We start from the raw sequence: 20,937 nt of genomic DNA on the forward strand, positions 1-20,937 counted from the left end.
ATGGTAACCAGCATATTTCTTTTTTTTTGGTTGTAAGGGACCTTTTATATTTTCATATGAATTTTATTAATTTTCTGCTTACATAGTAACAAACAATTATTAGACTGTTGATAGAACTGCATTGATCTCTATACTCTTTGGGGTACTATTGCTACTTCTGTTATGGAAAAGTGTACTTATTTTTAAAATATTTTAATTTAGAAATAGAAAACATGTTAGAAGGGTAACAGAAAAGAAAACTACAAATTAGGCTAGTTTTTTCTTCATGAGCTTCTCACAGCCTCTCTTGTTCACTGGTTCCCAGGATGAGAAAGAATTAAGCCACCCACAATAATATTATTTATAGGGATATGATATCAGTTTCTCATGAAAGCTGTTGGATCCCACTATAGTAAATCCTATTGTGGCTGTGGAAATTTCCTGGAATTCTTTCCCATCAGTATTGGAGTTCTTTTAAGCAGCCACCCTGAGTCCCTTACACCCTGTTGATACTGCTCAACAACTGTCTCACCTGTCCCATGTCTCCAGGATGATTATTTGAGAAGCAATATTGCCATTTTTAGAGTATCATCTCTGCTAATCCATGAGCATGGAAAGTTTTTCTGTTGTCTGGTATGCCATTCACTTTTTTTTTTCTTTTTCAAAGTCCTAAAGTTGTCTTTGTTGAGATTTTTCACCTCCTTGGTTAGAGTGATTCCTTGGAATTTTTGAAGTTCCTATGAAGGAGATGTTTTTCCTGCTTTCTGTGTTGGCAGTTTGTTGCTGATGATTAGAAAAGCTACTTATGTTTGTATGTAGGGTTTGCATCTAGCTACTTCACACATTGTACTTATCTGATCTGGGAGTTTGATGGCATTCCTGAGACTTCTTAGCATAGGGCCATGTCATATGCAAATATGAAGCCTGTGACTTCTTCCTTCTTATTCCTTACTCCTGTTGTTTCTTTCTCTAATTGCTCTAAGCTAAGACTGAGCACTGAGCTGAATAAGAATGAAGAAAGTGGCACCCTGGTCTTATCCCAGCCTTCAGAAGTGCTCTCAGCTTTTCCCTATTTAGTAAACGTTGGCCAGAGGACTATCACATGTAGGCTTTATTGTGTTGATATGGTCTTTCTACACCTTGTTTACTAAGGATGTTTTATCATGAAAGCATGTTAAACCTTGAGAAATGTCTTTTCTGTGTGCGATTTCATGTGAGTTCTCTCCTTAGGTCTGTTTATGTAGTGTATTAACATTTGCTGGCTGGCATATGTTGAACCCACTTCTCATTCCTAGAATGAAGCCTATTCGATTGTTGTCTGTTATCTTCCTAATAGTTTATCAAGTTTTGCAAGTACCTATTGAAAGACTTTACTTCTTATTAGTTAATCAACTAAATTGGTTTGTAGTTTGGAGGGTCTTTGTTGTTTTTTTGTCTTTCTCCTGGTGGGTTTTTCTCTGGGTTTGGTATGGCTAACACTAGCTCTGTAGACTGAGTTTGGAAGTTTTCCTTTCTGTTTTGTGGCCCTTCTTCCTTTAAAGCTCAGTAAGATTCAAGAGTGAACCTGTTGAGTCCCAGGCTTTGTGGGAAAGCTTTAAATAAATGCTTTAGTGCCATTGCTTGTTATGGGTTTAAGTTGATTCTATCTCTTTGATCCAATCTAAATAGATTATATACATTAAAGAATTTATCCATTTCTTCTAGATTTTCCATCTTTTCAGAATATGTTTTCAAACAACCTCTAGGTTTCATCAGAACAACAACTCTATTTTTGTCTCTGATTTAATTACTTTGTGTTTTCTTTCTCTTTCTTTTTGGTTAGTGTAGCAAAGATTTGTCAGTCATACTTATAACTTTTTAAAAGAACTCTTTGATTCTCTGTTTTGTTCTTTTGTTTTTTTGTTTTGTTTTGTTTTGTTTTTGAGACAGGGTTTCTCTGTGTAGCCCTGGCTGTCCTGGAACTCACTCTGTAGACCAGGCTGGCCTCGAACTCAGAAATCCGCCTGCCTCTGCCTCCCAAGTGCTGGGATTAAAGGCGTGCGCCACCGCCGCCCGGCTGTTTTGTTCTTTTAATGTTTTGTAATTTCTGCTTTAATCTTTAAATCTTTTGCCATTTACTGCTTTGCATTTGGCTTCTCTTATATTTCTAGGACCTTGAGTTGCATGATTAGATTATTTATTTAAGATATTTCTGATTTTTTTTAATATGAACATGTATGTCTATGTACCTCCCTCTTAGAACTCTCTAAGCTGTGTCTCAGAGGTTCCGGTAAGATGCTGTCATTTCTCTACCTTCTAAATAGTAATTGCCTTGAAAATGCATTGTTAATTTCTAAGTGGGATAATAGTACTATGGTTATGCTTTAAAGTCTTAGAAAAATATTTATCTACTTGTGGATGAAATAATGCTAACAGGTTTTTTTTTTCAAAATGATATCAAAGTGATATGTTTGGACATATCAAAGAAATAAGATTAGCTATAAATTGATTACTTCCATAGCTCAGTAGTCCATTGGTATTTATCATATATTATTTTGTCTACTTTTATGCATATTTAAATCTTTTCATTGAAAATGCTTTAGTTACATTGTGTGTGTGTATCTGTCTTTCTGTTTGTCTGGGTGTATGTACAAATGTTCTATGAGATATATGTGGAGGTCAAAGGACAATGTAGAGAAAGTCAGTTCCCAGAGATCAAACTCCAAGTTGTCAGTTTTAGCTGCATGCCCAGAAATCTGTGTCACTAAACTTGTCTCAAGTCACAGGGATGGAACAGGCAGATGCCATAAAGAGAAATGTCATGTATCTTACTGTCTTAGTCAGGGTTTCTGTTCCTGCACAAAACATCATGACCAAGAAGCAAGTTGGAAATTAAAGGGATTATTCAGCTTACACTTCCACATTGCTGTTTATCACCAAAGAAAGTCAGGACTGGAACTCAGGCAGGTCAGGAAGCAGGAGCTAATGCAGAGGCCATGGAGGGATGTTACTTACTGGCTTGCTTCCCCTGGCTTGCTTTCTTATAGAACCCAAGACTACCAGCCCAGGGATGGCACCACCCACAGTGGGCTCTCCCACCCTTGATCGCTAATTGAGAAAATGCCTTACAGTTAGAACTCATGGAGGCATTTCTTCAAGGGAGGCTCCTTTCTCTGTGATAACTCTGGCTTGTGTCAAGTTGATACACAAAACCAGACAGTATACCTACCAATGTCGTCTGTGTGCCTGTGAGCCTCTCACTAGAATGGGCTCCTCCATTGCAGAGTAGGATGGATTGAAACATATGTGACCCTTGTTGATGTTCTTCATAGAATGGATGTGTACATATAGCATTTATAGAGCAGATCCTCAATACTTGACAGCTGTTTGTGACAATTCTGTGTTCTTGAAACATCATTTTCTTTTGTCCTTTCAACAATTTTGAGAGGCAGGGTTGTTCTTAGACTCGTTTTTCAGATCAAGAGAGCAAGGTTCTAGGGAGCCACTCACTTGCCCAAATCAGTGATACACTGAAGGTTCACAGCTGGTGAGCCATTGGCCCCCAGCCTGTGCTCATCCCCGGGGCCTTTACTTGAACCTGAAACAAAGCTCCACTCCAGACTTCCCTAGTCCTTCCCTCCCTGCACTGTGAAGGTAATATCATCAGGAATCCCTACATGAGTCCTGCTCCCACTAATTTGGTCAGCCCTCACCTGAAGGTAGCAGTCTCTGAACATATTTCTGCAGTAGCAGAAGTGTAAGCCCCTAACATGCCACCCAGCATCATTCAGCAACTCTGGATGCGTTCCAACACCTGCCTCTCCCCTACAGAGTCAAAGGCTCATGCCTGCATTGAAAATGGTCCTCTTTTGTTCATTGGTATATATGTACTCATTTCTTTTTTTAAAATTTCATGTATGTGTACTATATTCATATAATGGCCCCACTCTATACTCAACCTTTCCATGCCACACTCAATTTCATGACCTCTTTTATTTAATACGTAAAATGTACCAAATATTATGTGTATAAATATATAAATGAATAAATATATAAATACAACCTATCACATCCACGTAGGTTGCTCAGATGTATATCGTTTTAGGGCTGGCCACTTGGTTTTTGGATATTTATGGGGGAATGACTGATCCCACTATTGCACCTTAGGGATATCATAAGGGATATTATGTGTTTTTGTTTAAATAAATAAATAAAGGGCATCACAACTTGGTATGACTATTGCTTGCATTCATCCCTTGCATTTTCTCTTCTTTTCTTTTCTTTTTTTTGGGGGGTGGGGTGGGGGGTGGGTTTCGAGACAGGGTTTCTCTGTATAGCCCTGGCTGCCCTGGAACTCACTCTGTAGACCAAGCTGGCCTCGAACTCAGAAATCCACCTGCCTCTCTTCCCTTGCATTTTCATTGTATTATGAAAAATAGTCCTTACAGAGGAGACTCTGAGGTCACATACAGCTTAGTTCCTCCAAATCTTACATCTGAAGTTCACAGTGGACTTAACCTCTGACAGTCCACAATGTCCATGAACTTGGATGAACTAAGTGAAATAACCTAATCACAAAAAGCCAAATACTATGAGAGTTTACTTATAGGAGTGACCAGTCAAATTCATAGAGGTAGGCAGTAAAGTGAAAGTTGCCATGTTCTGAGGGAAGTAGTAATTGGGAGCTGGTGTTAAGGACCAGGTTAATGGACCAGCTTCTATTTAGGAATATGAAATGTTATGCAGGTGAAAGTAGATTGCTGCAGCCAATGTCACTGCACTATGCAGCTACAAAGGTAGCTCCGATTAAGTGTGTTGATCCACAGATCACTAGCAAGGTTTACAATGGCTCTATCCTGTGAATGTGATCCCAGGTGCTTGCCAAAATAAGTCAAGACTGTTCTTTTCTGCCAGCATCCACTTGTGGGAGCTGGTGATCAGCTGGCCAGGAAATGCCTGTGGTAGCAACTGGCTTCACCTTAAATGCAGCTTCCTGTGACAAAGAACAAAACACAGGAGAGGAGATGCCATGCTCTCATGCTCTTATTTATCCCCAGGTGGCAGTGACAGAAGAGGAGACCATTGCGGCTGAAGCTGCGGTGCATGAGGCGAAGGAAGAAGGAGTCTCCTAACTGGTGCCACATACATCAGGTCCAACCATTGCTTCACCTTTAGCCTCACCAACCAAACTATACTTCCAACTAGGAGTCACATGCAGATAAGACAGTACATATGGCTAACTCTGAGATTATGACCTCCTGCCTGAGACCTTAGTCCCCACATCCTGGGCAAAAGGAGTTTCCATCTTCCCTTCTCACAGCAGTGAACACCCTGTTATAGCCAGCCACATAAGGCCAGTGTACCTGGCCCCAAAGATGCAAAACCTGCTCTCTGAAAACCCCCACTCCATTATTATAGGAAGAAGAGCAAAAGGTACTCATCAATAACATTATGTAGTGTGTAAAAAGAACCACATACTTGATGGTATAAAACTGTGCACCATCTGTCCTGGCATCAGTGAACTTCCCATAAGCCCCACCTAGTGATAACTGTAATTCTGTGGATTCACAGTCTCTGCTACTCAACTCATTCATGTGCTTGTAGCTGACTTCCAATAAAACTTTATCTATAAAAACAGAGGGCTACACTTGGCCCATCATCTACATGATCCTGGAGGCATCTGTGCTTTATCAGCCCTCACTAGGAATCCAAGTAGTTCCAAAGCTGCCTTCTCCAGGTGACACACACCCAAGGACTGCTTTCTCCAGCTGCTTCAAACACCCGTGTTACCCCCCACTCCCCTCACTGCCTGAAGCTGTTCTGCTCAGAACATCTGACATTGTGTGAGTACAGTGGTGGTGTCACTGTGAGTATAAAGCCTCAAGAAGGCAGCAGACATTTTAGCAGTCATTGTGAATAAGTATACAGTTCCAGCCAACCAGGACTGAACCCAGAGACTCTCATAATAGCCAACAAATTAGCCTTCTACATACTGGAAGACAGAACAGTCAGATCCCAGTGCCCATCTCACAGTCCTGCAGAGGATCGATGCTTTAGTTTGACTTTAATGATGTAACAACTTGTGTGTAAAGGAAGAGAATGATTCAAAATCCAATTTAGAACTGGACAACAAAGGTGGTAGGGGTTTCTTTTGACTACTGTGCCTGTGAGGTGTGTGTGTGTGTGTGTGTGTGTGTGTGTGTGTGTGTGTGTGTGTGTGTGTGTACACTCACACATCCCTCTGGTCTATTGCATGATGAGATACCCTTCTGTTGTTTCCTACAGATGGATGGTCTCTAGCCTGCTTCCAAACCCGCCCTCGGCTGAGTGCTGGGCAGCACTTCTACATGATCCTATGACGCTTGATATGGACGCAGTCCTGTCAGACTTTGTTCGGTCCACGGGGGCAGAACCTGGTCTGGCCAGAGACCTGCTGGAAGGTATGTAGACCTCATTGCCCCCAAACCACTCATTCAGGCTTGGACATCTTTCAACAGGCACTGAAGATAAGAAGGTCTTCATTGTCTGACAAAGGTATCACTTGGACAGCATTTGGCCACCTTTGAAGTAAAATGAAATGTTAATGTTGGGGATGGAATTCTTTATTTGGAGTAGGACATGGATTACCAGCTGTCAATGTGCATACAGTGAAGATAGTGTCAGAAAATGCTTCAAGAGAATGGTTCTAACTAACAATAATCATTTTTTAAGGACAATATACTCAATGAAGTAGAAATCTAGAACATTCAAGAATATGGTTCCCATGGAAACTGTCTCTTCATATCTTTGTCTTAGCTGAGACACAAATATCTTAGGGCAAAGTTATCAGTGACTGAACCAGGAAATCAAAATGCACCTTGAAGATTTTGAAGTAGAGCTCTTGTAACATGGAAAAATGTGTGTCTGGTGTACATGGGATATTTCTGCAGCCCTATTCAGCCATGTTTATCAGACTGGAGTTAACCTCAGTTCTTCCTTCTGAGTTACAATGCTGTTGAAGCAAGGAAAATAAAAAGCTGGTAATGGCCACTCAGGACTTTTGAGCATGGGGAGGATGGGCATTGCTTTTTCAAGTCTGTTCTGTTTTGGATGCATGTGTTGCAGTTTATGGACTTGGGAACCATCAAGCATTATAAGTCCACAGTGATTCTCAAGGTCATTTAGAGAAAACTAAATTACTAAGCATCTTCATGAACAAAGGTAGCCACTGAAAGTTGGAAGTTCTTGTTGGACTACCAAGGGAATCCTAATGCATGGTGTCTTCAAGTTTTATTGCTGGGAAAAGTCACCATGACCAAGGAAACTTAAAAAGAAAGTGTTTGAGGTTGGCTTACAGTTTCAGAGGTTTAGTTCATTGTCATCATGGAAGGAAGCATGGCAGATATGATGCTAGAGAGGAAGCTAAGACTTCTACATCTTGATATGCAGATAGCAGGAGACTGTGTGCCACATAGGAGACCTCAAAACCCACCCCTACAGTGACATACCTCTTCCAATATGACCACACCTATTACAAGGCCACACCTCCTAACAGTGCCACTTGCTATGGGCCAAGTATTCAAACATGTGACTCTATGGGGGGCCATACCTATTCAACTGCCATACAGGGTCTGAAAGTCCTCTCAGCCTCTCATAATTTTAGCCTAGCTCATGATTTCAGCAATGTATGTGAGTAAAAATGTGGTCCTGGCTACCCTGTCTCCATGTAATGTGAAATCAGTCTCCTATAGGTCTCTGCTGCTCAGGTTACTGCTGTAAGGAACAACCTAGAAATGCGCAGGATGGGCAGGAGAGTGCCCCAGAATCTGTGCAGTTGGCTCACGCTGCCATAGTCAGTGTCTTCATCTTGTGTCCCTTGTTTCCTCTTACACAGTCTAAGCAGTATTATCCCTTTTTTCTTCATTTTTTTAAAATTAAGATACATTTAAAAACAGGATTTTTCTGTGCTAATCTATACATTTTAGCACATGGTTGGATTCTGTAAGTATTCCTACTGTCAGACACAGACTGCTCCCCCGCCTCCAGGACTAGGCCCCAGCCAGTTCCTAAGGTAACCACATTGCTGTCCACACAGCTGGCTTTTCTGTTTACAGAGAGCTATTAAGATCATGGGCTCCTGCTATTTGATCTTTCAGAACTAGCATTTCACACCATGCCTAGTCCAATGCTATTTCTTAACTGACCTGCCTGGGCATCAAGAGAATAAAGAAAAGACAGAGAGAAAGCTGTCATGGAGTAGTCTGAACTCTCTGCTGGAGAAACCTTAGCGCCCTGGAAGCTCAATACATATTTTATATATAGTTAAACAGAGAGGTGGAGTTATTGTATATAGGCAAACAAGAGGTAGGGTTATTGTGTATAGCTAGGTCAATGAGATAGGCTAAGGTGAGATAGGATGGGGAAAACAATGAAGAGTATTTTCTATGCACATTATCCTCACATTCCTTTCCACCTCTCCTCCTCTCCAGAGCTACTACCTTTCTGTCTGTCATTAGAAAAGAACAGGCTTCTGAGAGCCTCTCCCTTTCTGACATGACAACATAAAATATAATAAGATAAAGCAAAAGCCCATCACATTGAAGCTTAGACAAGGCAACTAAACAAAATGAAAGAATTTCAAGAACAGGACCAAGAATCAGAAACCCAATCATTCTCATAGTCAGAGATTTTATAAAAATATTAAGCTAAAAGCTATAATATATCTGTAAAGAACCTGGTATAAACCTTGGAAGTCCTATGGTTGCTGCTCAGTCTCAGAGTTCTTATGCACCTTGCTTATCTGATTCAGAGGGATGTGTTCTCCTGGAGCCATCCATCCACTCTGGCTCTTATATTCTTTCCACCTCCTCTTTGGGTTGGAGTTTTCCTTGTACCACCTCCTTTAGGGATGGATTTGCAGATATTATTTAAATATGACTTTCTCATGAAATATCTTATTTTCTCCATCTGTGGTGTAGATTTTCTCCATTTGTGGTGCAAAGCTCCATCTTGAAAGCTTTGCTGAGTATAGTAGTCTGGGCTGGCATCTGTGTTCTCTTAGCATCTGCAGTATATATACTCAGTCCCTTCTACATTTTAGAGTCTCCACTGAGAAAGCAGGTGTAATTCTAATAAGTCTGATTTTATATGTCATCTTGTCTTTTTCCCTTACAAATTTTTAGTATTTTTTCTTTGTTCTGTATGTTTAGTGGTTTGGTTATTATGTGTGGAAAGGAACTTTCTTTTCTGGTCAAATCTATTTGGTGTACTATATGCTTCTTGTACCTTTACAGGTATCTCCCCACCTCTTTAGATTAAGGAAATTTTCTTCTGTGATTTTATTGAAACTATTTTCTGGGCCTTTGAGCTAGGCTTCTTCTCTTTCCTCTATAACTACTAATCTTAGGCTTGGTCTTTTTAATAATGTCTCAGATTTCCTAGGTGGTTTGTGTCAGGATCTTGTTAGATTTAACATTTTCCTTGATCAGTGTATCCATTTATTTTATCATATCATCAACACCTGAGATTCTCTCTCTTCCATCCCTTGAATTCTGTGGGTAAAGCTTGCCTCTGTTTGAATTCCTAAATTTTTCATTTCCAAAATTCCCTCAGTTTGTGTTTTCTTTATTGCTTCTATTTTCATTTGCAGGTCTTGAACAATCTTCTTCATTTCTTTCAGCTCTCTTCTTTCTTGGATTTCTCTAAGAAATCCCTCTTCAAGGATCTCTATCAACTTCATATAGTTGGCCTTTAGTTCTTCTTGTGCTTCAGCTATATTGTAATACTCAAGCCCTGCTGTGGATAGCTGGGCTCTACTGGGAACACAACACTCTGGCTGTTGTTGATTCGTTTTTATGCTAGCTTCTAAGCACTTGAGTTTAGGATGATTGTAGTTCTAGGTGCTGGTTTCTGGATTTGGCTTTGTTGGGTGTGTGTTTTGTTCCTTGATTTCTGTTTCCTTTCTGGATTTTTGAAAGTGTGATGGCTGTGTGTTGCCTGTTTTCCTGGCCTGGTGGTGTTGGAGACTGGGATACTGGGATGAGTTGGGGGAGGAGATGGTGATGGGGTCAGAAAGGAAAGAGACCACAGCAGGTTTCCAGCTACAGAGCTGGGAATGAGACCGGAGGACTGGATCTCAGGAGCAATAGAAGGGGTGTGTGTCAGCTTTCAGCCCACTTGTTACCCTGAGAGGAGCAACCCAAGGGTTAGCAGTGGGTACCTGCTGGGGTTGGGGGCTGGGACAAAGCGATAAGTAGGGGGAGGTCAGAAGGGGAGAACTGTGGTATCCATGCAGGGTTGGCTGCAACTGGTGTTCTGCTGCAGAAGTGGGAATGAGACTGGGGCTGGGGGCGGGTTGGATTGGAGAACAGAAGAAAAAGCAAATATTTCTTCAAGGATTTATAGAGGTAGGTGTGTGTGTGTGTGTGTGTGTGTGTGTGTGTGTGTGTGTGTGTGTGTGTGTGTATCCCAAAAAGATTTGAACAGGGATGATCATATTGCCTCTGAATAAGTAGTTTTATTTCTTCTTTCCCAATCAGCTGACTATAATTTCCATAAAAGGTTGAATGGAATGCATAGTGTGCCCCTAATCACAGGGAAAGTGGTCAGACATTCACCTTTAAGCAGAAAAGGTATAGGGTTTTGTATATGCTCGTGGTCCAGCAGAGGACATGCCAAATTTACAGAAAATTTTCTACAGAATCCATGCTGGGTTCTTTCAGATGTGCTCTCTCTGCTCTGTTGCACCATAGCACTTTCCCTTTCCATTCACCTCCTCCATTGCACCACCTGCTTTCACATGCTACTGCTGCGGCCTTCCAGCCATTGTTTGTCTCCCTCCTCTGCTCTGGGTCTCAGATGATGTGGTGTCCCAGCCTTTGCTGCTGTCTATAGGTTCCTCGGGCTCTCTTAATTTACTTTCTCTAGCCTTTCTTTTTCTCTAACCCTTGTTTGGACTAAATTGTTTCTAATGATATCCTTATGTATTTAACACTTCTTTTCCATTTGTCAACCTCACATGAGCTGGAGTCCCCTGAGAAGAGGGACCCTCAATTAAAGACACATCACCTTCAAATTGCCCTGTAGGCATGGCTGTGGGAATTTTCTTGACTTAATGATGGGTGTGGAAGGACCCAAACCACTGTGGGTAGTGTTGTCTCTGGGCAGGTTGTCCTGGTACATAAACAAAAGCAAGCTGGGCAAGTCATAAGGAGCAACCAGTAAACACCTATTTTATTGAGAAACGTTGTGTCTATATTCATCAAAGATATTGACCTATGCTTTTCTCTTTTTTTCAATTGAATCGTTTTCTGATTTGGATTTCAAAGTAGTACTGAATCATAAAAGAATTTGGGGATGTCCCTTCCTTATTTATCTTTCAGAATCATTTGAAGAATATTTGATGTTAGTTCTTTAAAGGTTGGCAGAATTCTGCACTGAATCTACCTGGCCTGGGCTTTTTTCAGCTGGGAGATTTTGAATTGCTACTTCTATTTTGCTGGGTGTTCTGGTCTACTTAAACTACTTACTTCATCTTGATTTAACTTTGGTAGGTTGTATATTTCTAGAAATCGATCCATTTCTTCTAGAGTTTGCAGTTTGCTGGAATATGATTTTTTTAAAGTATGTCCTTATGATTCTGAATTTCATCATGGTCTGTTATAATCTCTGTTTTATATAATGTCATCTCTAATTTTATTAATTCTGATTTTTTTCTATTTTTCTTTAGATTGGTTTGGCTAATTTGTAAATCTTACCAATCACTTCAAAATACTAACACTTGATTTCATTGGTTATTTTTGCTTTTTGTCTTTGTTTTGTTTTTTGTATTTCTCTTCATTTCTATTCCATTCATTTCAACCCATATTTTAATTATCTCTCCCCACATACATTTCTGGGCATTGTTCTTGTTTTTCTGGGGCCTTTGGGTACATCATTAACTTTAGACTTCTCGAGGTTTTTTATGTAATCCTATAATGCTCTCCTCTTATGACCGCTTTCACTGTGCCTCATCGATCTTGGTATGTCTTCTTTCATTCTTATTTAGTAATAGGAATTTTAAATTTCCTTTTGAATTTCTTCCTTCACCTGACTTTGATTTAGTAGTGTGTTGTTTGAGCTTCCATGAATTTATACACATTCTTCCTTTTCTTTTATTATCTTTATCTTCTATCAACCTTTAATACCTACTTCTGAGATAGAATGCAGGATGAAATCTTAATTTTTCTATATTTGTATAGACTTATCTTGTGTAAATTGTCTGTTGTGGAGAAAGTTGCATGGGCTGTCAAGAAAATATGTATTTGCCAGTGTCAGTGGACTATTCTGTAGATATGTTAGGTTCATTTGATTTATGATGTCATTTAACTGCATTTTTTTTTTCAGAAGACCTGACTATTAGTGATAACTGGTTTTGAGATGATCACACATTATTACTTTATTGGGGTTGATCTGTGATTTTAAGTCTAATAGTATTTCTCTTATAAAATTAGTTGCACTTGGGCTTGGTGTATATATGTTGAGGATTATAATACACTAATCTTGAACTTTTCTTTTATGAGGACATAACAGCCATCTTTACCTCTTCTGGTTAGTTTCAGCTTGAAGTTAATTTTGTTGGATATTATAATGACCACAGGTGATTATTTTCCTGTTCCATTTGCTTGGAATCTATCTTATCTATCCTTTTTTTCCCTAAGGTGGTATGTGTAGTTGGTCATGAGGTGTGTTTGTTGGAGGCAGCAAAAAGATGGATCCCATTTTCTAATGCAGTCTGATAGTCTTTGCCTCTTCATTAGGACTGTTGAGACTATTAATATCAAGAGTTATAGTCAACAATGTAAACTAATTCCCACCATTTTGTTGCTTTTATGGAGTTCCATTAGACCTCTCTTGATTCAGTGTTCTGGAATTGATTTATTCCTTGTCCCTTCTTGTGTGTATGTATACTTAACAATCTCTTCAGACCTAAGAATTCCTTCCAATATCCTCTCTAAAGCCAGCTTAGTAGTCACAAATTCCTTGAATCTGTTTCATCATGGAAAATTTCCTTTCTTCTTCAATTATGACTGACAATTTTGCTGGGCTAGCATCTGTAGTCTTTTAAAACTTGTTAAACGCTGGTCCGGTCCTTTCTGGCTTTCATGCTCTCTGTTGAAGTCTGCTGTGACTCTGAAGGCCCTGCCATTGTATATGAGTTGCTCTTTCTTTCTTGTTGCTTTTAACATTCTTTGTTCTGTATACTTAGTATTTTGATTACTATATGACATGTGTAGTTTCTTTTCTGGTCCTGTCTATTTGGTGTACTGTATGTCTCTTGGATCTTTATACTCATCTCCTTTCTTACATTATGGAAAGGATTTTTTGTTCTGTTTTTGTTTTTTAACTTTTTATTGATTCTTTGTGAGTTTTGCATCATACACTCCAATCCCCGCCCTTTCATATCTGCCTCCACCTTTACAACATCCCCCACAAAAAAATAAAATAAAATAAAACACAAAAATAAACACAACATTTTTTGAAATCTTGTTGTGGAAGCTGGTGTGTCACAGTGTGCCCCACAGGAGACCCTTTTGTTCACACAGCTTTACTTGCACGTGTTCATTGCAATGAGTCATTGGTCTGGTTTGGGGCCTCTGGCTTCTGCTACACCATCAATACTGGATGAGGACTCCTCTCAGATATTCTATTCTTGCCTTGTGTCATGGAATCTTGCAACTTTAGATCTGCAGGGCCTGCCCTTTTGCAAGCTCCAGCAGTTCATATAATGGGTTGAGCCAACTCAAAGTCCTGGAACTTGGCCTTGGTGGTAGCTGAGTTGGTCAGCCCATTAGCTTTCTGATAGCTCTGCCACCAGGCCTAGCTCTACTGTGCTGCCCAGGTGAGGTGCAGAGCCTGCTCTCCTGTGTGTTGTAACCAGTAAGGAGCAGGGCTAGCTCACCCACTCTCACCTTCACCATCTCACAGCAGATGAGTGGAGGGGTTTGTGCTCTGGGACTGACTCACCCACACTCCCACCACCAGGGCCCACTGTGCAGAGTGCAGCAGCCAGTGAGAGGTTGGGCTAGCTCTCCAGAGTGCAGCAGCCAGTGAGGGGCAGGGCCAGCTCTCCATAGCCCTTTGACATCAACAAATGGTTCCAGGAGGCAGTCCAGATCAGGGCCATCCTCATGGTCTTCAGTGGTAATATGAAACACAGATCCCTGATGCTGCACGGCCATAGACACAGACATGGCCTTCAGTAGCAGCACAGGCTGGGACTTTACCAGAGACTCAGGTGGCAGGGCAGGCTACTCTCAACTGGGCTACTTCTCTCCACCCTGAGTCTCTGGCCCTAAAAACCTCTTTTAATAACACTCAAACTGTTTCATTTCTCTGTCTCTCACATGGTTGCACATGATAGTGGCTCCCAGTACAGGCGGACCACACAGGTGGTGGGCCTCTAGGTGTCTTCTCCTGTCCATGCCATATGACATGGTAGCAGGTGGGCCTCTAGGGAAGTTTTCTTCTGTTTTTTATAATTTGTTATTTTAATCAAAAAATTTAAACAATGTATTCTGATCATTTTCTTCCCAATTCCCCAGATCCTCTCTCCACCTCGCATACCTCCTACCCACCAACTTCTTCATGCCTCACCTCTGAAAAACATTTTTTAAAATATATTAAAAAAAAAAATACCAACCACACACACAAAAAAAAATTATTATAAAAATTTTCAAATGGTACCCAATTTGTGATAGCCAGTTACTCCTAAACATGAGGCCTGCCTAGTAGTGCAGTTGATAAGAAAACAGCTTTCCCTTTCCCAGGAGGGATCATTAATAATTAAATAACTTTTTGGTTAGTGGTTGGCTTTTATAAGCCCTTCCCCCTCTCAGTTGTGGTATTTTGTCTGGATTGGACCTGTGCAGGTCTTGTATGCTATCATGGTCCCTCCCCCTCTCAGTTGCGGTATTGTGTCTGGACTGGGCCTGTGCAGGTCTTGTATGCTATCATGGTCCCTCCCCCTCTCAGTTGCGGTACTGTGTCTGGACTGGGCCTGTGCAGGTCTTGTATGCTATCATGGTCCCTCCCCCTCTCAGTTGCGGTACTGTGTCTGGATTGGACCTGTGCAGGTCTTGTATGCTATCACAGCTTCTGAATTCATGTGTATGTCATTCCCATTTAGAAGGTGCTGCTTTCTTGGAGTCCTCCACCACCTCTGGCTCTTGCAGTCTTTCTGCCTCCTCTTCCCCACAGATCCCTGAGCTTGAGGTAAAGAGTTTTATAAAGGCATATGACTTAGGACTGGTGTTCTAAAGTCTCTCACTACATAATGTCTAGTTGTGGGCCTCTGTGTTAATTCCCATCTACCATGAGAAGAAGTATCTCTGATGAGGATTGAATGATTCACTGATATATGGTTATAACAGTATGTCATTAAGAGTCATTTTACTGCTATGTTCCTTTAGCAGAATAATAGTATAATGTTTTCCTATGGGTCCCATGATCTATCAAATCTCAGGTTGTTGGCCTTTGGGCAGTGTCGGGTATGGGTTCCACCTCGTGGGATGAGCCTTAAATCCATGTTTTAAAGTGGTTAGTTATAAGATGAAACAGTCAGTGACCTCCCCAAATTATCTAATATTTTGTGCCTCCATTCTTGTTCATGAGTTAAATAGTGTGACCTCCCCCAGCCTCAAGTGGGCTGAACCAGACCTTGTCCTTGCCACAAGCAGCTAGCCCACCTAGGGTGGAGTCTTCCCCCTTAGGTGAGGTCTATTGTTCAGCCAAGTCTGAAACTTCCCTATAGGAGTCATGCCCTACTGAGCTGCTTCACCTGCCTTCCAGACTGAACAACAAGATGCTAATTAGGCCACAAGATTCTGGTTTACTGGGGGATGGGTTCCCTGCCTATATATTCTCAGACTCTGAAATACACATTGGACCTTGATCAGAACCTTTAAAAAAAAAAAAGTGGTTAGTTACTTCCATCGCATCAGTGCTACTTGTCCTGAATGTACAATACAATCAGTCTGTATTTTAATCAGGTCACTGTTTCAGGTGTCAACATTTCTAGCTGGGTAGCATTGCTGATTACTTTTCTCCTCCTATTGCATGCAAATAAAGTCATCATATAATGTCCCAAATAGATATCTTATGCCACCAAGTAAGACCTCCAGTGCAAATGATGGTTTACAGCTTATTGAGTCATCGGTGATAGGAATCCATAGACAGCCCCCGCCCCCCGAGCATCATAAGCTATTGCCAGTGCAATATGGTTCTGGTTATTCTCAATAACCTGATGGTAAGCCCCCATTGCTGGAGACACAACTTACTTGTATTCAGTGGAACATGAAGAAACCACACTGTTGCTGAGCTAGCAGCTTCATCCCTACTAACTACCATTCATGGTACCACAAGATTGCTTTTCTTCATTGGTCTTGTTGAAAATATTTAATGTGGCTTTGACCTGGGCCTTTTCTCCCTCAATACTTACTGTTAAAAGGTTTGGTCTTTTCACAGTGTCCCAGAGTTTTTTTCCTGTTTTGTTCTTGGATTTGACATTTGTCTAGGATTCAACATTTTCTTGACAGAGTGATCCAATTCCTCTACCTTGTCTTCAAAATGTGATCTACTCTGCACAGTTTCATCCAATTTATTGTTACAGCTTTTCTCTAGATTTTTTTGTTTGAATTTCCATTTTTTTTCATTATTTCAAGTTTTGATTCTGGCTTTTTTCAGTAATTCTACTTCGTTATTAAATTCTGTTTTTATATCTTGAATTGTTTTCATTATTTCATTAAACTGTCTATGCTTTTGCAGTCTGTAAAATTCAGAATGCAAAGGGGCTGGAGAGATGGCTCAGCATTTAAGAGCACTGGCTGTTCTTCCAGAGTTCCTGAGTTTAATTCCCAGCAATCACATGGTGGCTCACGACCATCTATAATGGCATCTGATGCCCTCTTCTGCCATGTAGGTGTACATACAGATAGAGCACTCATACATAAAATAAAGTAAATATTTTAAAAATCAGAATGCACTGATTCTTTCTGGCATTTCTTCATGTCCTCTTTGAGTTCTTTGATTATGGTTATTATTGCTATTTTGAAATCATCCTCTTGTATGTTATGTAAGCCAGTTTCCTCAAGTCACATTACTATGGGACTTAAATTTTTGTTGGAGACTTTTTTTGGCTATTCATATTTGTACTTTTGCAGTGGACTTAGACATCAAAAGTTAGGTAGTTAGTGTTTTTTCTTAGTAGAGATATTTTCTCTCTCTTGTTGAGTGGGTGTTTGATATTCTATTGACTATTATCCCAACTTGCCAGATTGCTACATGAGGCTTAGGGTTCAGTACTGTGCTGATGTTCAAATGGGATTTCAGAAGTAGACCCAGCTAAATTTGAGTTAAATGAGATTTGTAAGCTCAGGAGCAGATTTTCTATAGAGTTAGAAGATTCTCAGAGATAATCTTCAGAAATCTGGGCACATGGGTTCTGGCAGTTACCTATATGAAAATGGGATTTTTTTTTTTACCTGAAAGGCAAGTGTGGGTCTCAGGTCCTTAAGTGAGTCACAGAAGTGAGTGAAGTTGTTGGAGTATGTCCTAGGCTAGAGATGAGAGTGAGGACACTCCTCAGCTAATGACACAAGTTAGGCTTCCCTACCAAAGGGATGCATGTACAGAGGGATGCAGAAAGGCAAGAAAAGTATATGGTCATTAGGCAGCTTACAGAGGTGGATGCAGTTGTTGGTTTGGGTCTAGTGCCTCTCCCTGGAGAGAGATGGTTCTCGGGTTGAAGAGATAGGTATAGTTAGCATTGGGAATCTTGTGTCTACCCAAAGAAAGGGCCATATGTGTGCCATGGGGATGTGTGGGGTAGGTGGAGTAGTAGGGGCATGTGATAAGGGAAGTCTGCACTCCCCAGCTGTGTTGTGGGTTATGGAGATATGGCAGGTGTGGATGGGGTGAGTGGACAAGTTGAGCCTCCCTGAGGGGGGAATGCAGAAAGGGACACAGAAAAGCAAGTGGGACATGTGCCCTTAAGGAGGTTACAGGAGTAGCCAGTTCAGCTTTCTGACTGCAGCCTCTGAGTAAGCTAAAGAAGTATTTGTCCTTCTCCTCCTGGCTTATTGCCAAATAGTATTCTGGGGGGTGGGGAGGAAGTGTCCCTGCTCCTATCTGCTCATCAATTGACTGTGGATAATTAATTACATTGTTTCTAGTTCTTACTTGTGAATGGTGCCACAGTGAATGTGGGGGTGCAGATGGCTCTTTGATATATTGATTTTACTGCCTTTGAATACATGACCTGTGGTGGTATTACTGAATCATATATAGTGGCCGTGTTTTTAATTTGCCAAGAACCCCCCATGCTGTTTTCCATAGTGGTTATACTAATTTGAATTCCAGCTAGCAATATAAAAGGGCTCTCATTCCCCTACATACCACACCTTTTTACCTGTTGCACTTTCTTTTAATAGCCATTGTAACATAATGAGATGATAGCTCGCTGGGTTTGGGCTTGAGGGCATTTCCTGAGTCCTATAGCATCCCCTGCACTGCCAGTGTTCTGGTCAGAGTCACCTGAACATTGCCGCTCAAAGCTCCTTCTTGATAAGTGAGGGTACTGTGGTTCCATATGTCGAGGGGTTCGTTTAGGCATCAGATTATTTGGTGGTGCTGTCAAGGTTGAAGTGTTCTCATAGGCAGGGCTCAGGGAGGTGTATGCTGGGAGGATGGAGAAAACACTCCCCTTCAAGGAAGCGAGAAGAGAGTTTGAAGGGTCAGAGGAAGCTGTAGTGACAAAGCTGGACAGAAGGGACCTGGGCCTTCTCAGACTGTTATAACTTTTATGGGTATAATTTATTTGTTTGTTTTAATATTAAAAGTTCAAAAGAAGAAAAACCTGTCATAAGAACCACAGTAGTAGACAAGGACAGTTAGGATCAAGAGTGTTATAATGAGACAGACCCTGGCTGAGAGACAGGATTAGGACAGAGAAAGGCAACCAGGACCCGCCTCCAGATGGAAGGTGTTCCTGCCTGCCACCTGCCACCTATCTCCTTTGTCTGTCCTTTACATGTTGCCAAGGAGAATGTCAGAACCAGTGACATTGTTCCCCCAAAGCTATGGAACTCTGTGAAGTGCATTTTCTGTTGGTATGACAGGATACCCATGGCTGGATAACTTGTAAGCAATACAGGTTTTCTTTGGCCTGTCATTCTGGAGTCAGGAAGTCCAAGAGTATGTCCCAGTCTCCCCATCCCCTGGAGAGGGTATGAGAAGTGGCACGCTGAAGGAGGAAGGACACTAGAATACCACTTTGTAACAGCCTGTCCTGCTGGTAACTTACCCAGTCCTTCAGAGTGAGGCATCCTTCTCATGAGAATGGTACTGATTGAAAGATTAGCTCTAAAGATTAGCTCTCAACACTGCCACAGTAGCCATTGGATTTAAACCTGAGTTTTGGTAAAGATGAACCACTGACAGAGCACCCTCATGACTTGCAGAGCTCCTCCCCGCTACCCCTCTCCCAGCCCCTTCACATAGGTCCCTTCAGCATCTGGCCCTGTTCCATTCCTCCTGCTTCATTGCCTCCTCAGGCCCTTAGCTTTCCCTTCTCCAGACACACCATCCCCTTGCTTCTGTTTAATCCCATAGTGACTCTTCCCTTCCACGCACACACTTTATCTAAGTGCACATTAGTCACTTTTCTTGTTTCTGAGACCAAATACTGAACAAGAAGCAACTTAGGGGAAAGGGGTTTGTTTGGGGAAATAGCTTTGAGTATCACCCTCGTGGTAGGGAAAGCATGGCATCAGAAACAGCTTTTGACTGGGGCTGTCGGGAGTCTAGGCTGTTTTTCTTAGATACGGGTGGGACAGGAAGCAGGATGTAGACAGGAGGTGGGCCATACTAACTGTGAGGCCTCAAGGCCCACATTTAGTGGGTTGCTAATAATCCTGTGGAGAACATTTCAGTCAACCCATAGCACCCTCCAACGTAAATCAGAAACACTAGGATTTATTTTCTTCATGTAATTGGAAGTTAAAAAGAGAAAGGAGGAGAGAGAGAGAGAGAGAGAGAGAGAGAGAGAGAGAGAGAAATAAAAAATAACATTGTTAATGGTTGTGTCTATAGGACACTTTATGAAAACTTTTGATTAACTTAAAGCTGGAACATTAGTGGGGGGCTTAGCATGCCTCACCCTTTCGCATGAATGGTGTGCTTGTACAGATCGGGATCATTAGCCATCTTCTTTTTTCCTTGTGTTTGTACCTTTTAGTTCCTTCCTTCTGCATCATCATAGAATATATAATAGGAGAGCTTTTATATCGAACCCTTTAAACACGCAATCATTTCTTTTCTCACAATGAATTAGCAAAAGAGAGGTCAGATTTCCCACTGGATAGCTGGGGAAGCCGAAGCCAGGAAATTCTCCAGAGGCTCCACAGCGAGGACAACAGAGCCACTGCCACCCATTCAGAACTAACATCTACAGAAGCCATTTTACTTGCCCACTGGCTCCTGCAGCTTCACAGCTCTTCACACACAGAAAGGTGCAAGCATGTTTTCGATAATCACTGAAGAGAGGGTTTATTAAACCCTTTTATGAGGTGGCTGATTAACCTTTATTTTTCAAATGAAGCCATACTCCAATAGACTGCAAAACTTCAAAAAAATAGAAATGTGGCTAACATCCATGTGCTAGACACTGTCTGGCCACTTTGCATATATTAGAAGTTAATTAAGAATATTTCTGAAAGGGAGCCAAGCACATAGTTGCTAATGAAGCACCCATCCCTACCTAAAGGGAAAGCAGTACTTTCAATTCTGCAGTAACTGTGGAACTGCCAAGGTGTTCCCATGTCTTACCTTGTTCACCATAGAAAACTACTCCTGAACAAAGTGGCACGAACTCACTTAGGAAAACCAGTAATGGGAAATTAACATCACATGTCCTCTGTGTGATTTTTCAGAATTTTTGTGGGATTTGGAAAGCCAAAAAAAATG

The 20,937-nt window shown here is 41.2% G+C and overlaps 1 protein-coding gene across 5 annotated transcripts in view; it reads left to right on the forward strand.

Moving 5' to 3' along the window:
* Otud7a (OTU deubiquitinase 7A) overlaps positions 1–20,937 on the forward strand; it is a 289,376-nt gene that overhangs the window by 185,823 nt on the left and 82,616 nt on the right. For all 5 annotated transcript variants that reach the window (XR_004123087.1, XM_031386860.1, XM_031386864.1 and 2 more), the window contains exons 3-4: positions 5,016–5,109; positions 6,244–6,398. Coding sequence is in view for 4 of the 5 variants with exons in the window: in XM_031386860.1 (XP_031242720.1) it covers positions 6,248–6,398 (151 nt within the window). In the remaining variant the exon portion in view is untranslated. The remainder of the gene's footprint in view (positions 1–5,015; positions 5,110–6,243; positions 6,399–20,937) is intronic.

Source organism: Mastomys coucha, unplaced genomic scaffold, assembly GCF_008632895.1.
Source record: "Mastomys coucha isolate ucsf_1 unplaced genomic scaffold, UCSF_Mcou_1 pScaffold21, whole genome shotgun sequence".
Taxonomy (NCBI): domain Eukaryota; kingdom Metazoa; phylum Chordata; class Mammalia; order Rodentia; family Muridae; genus Mastomys; species Mastomys coucha.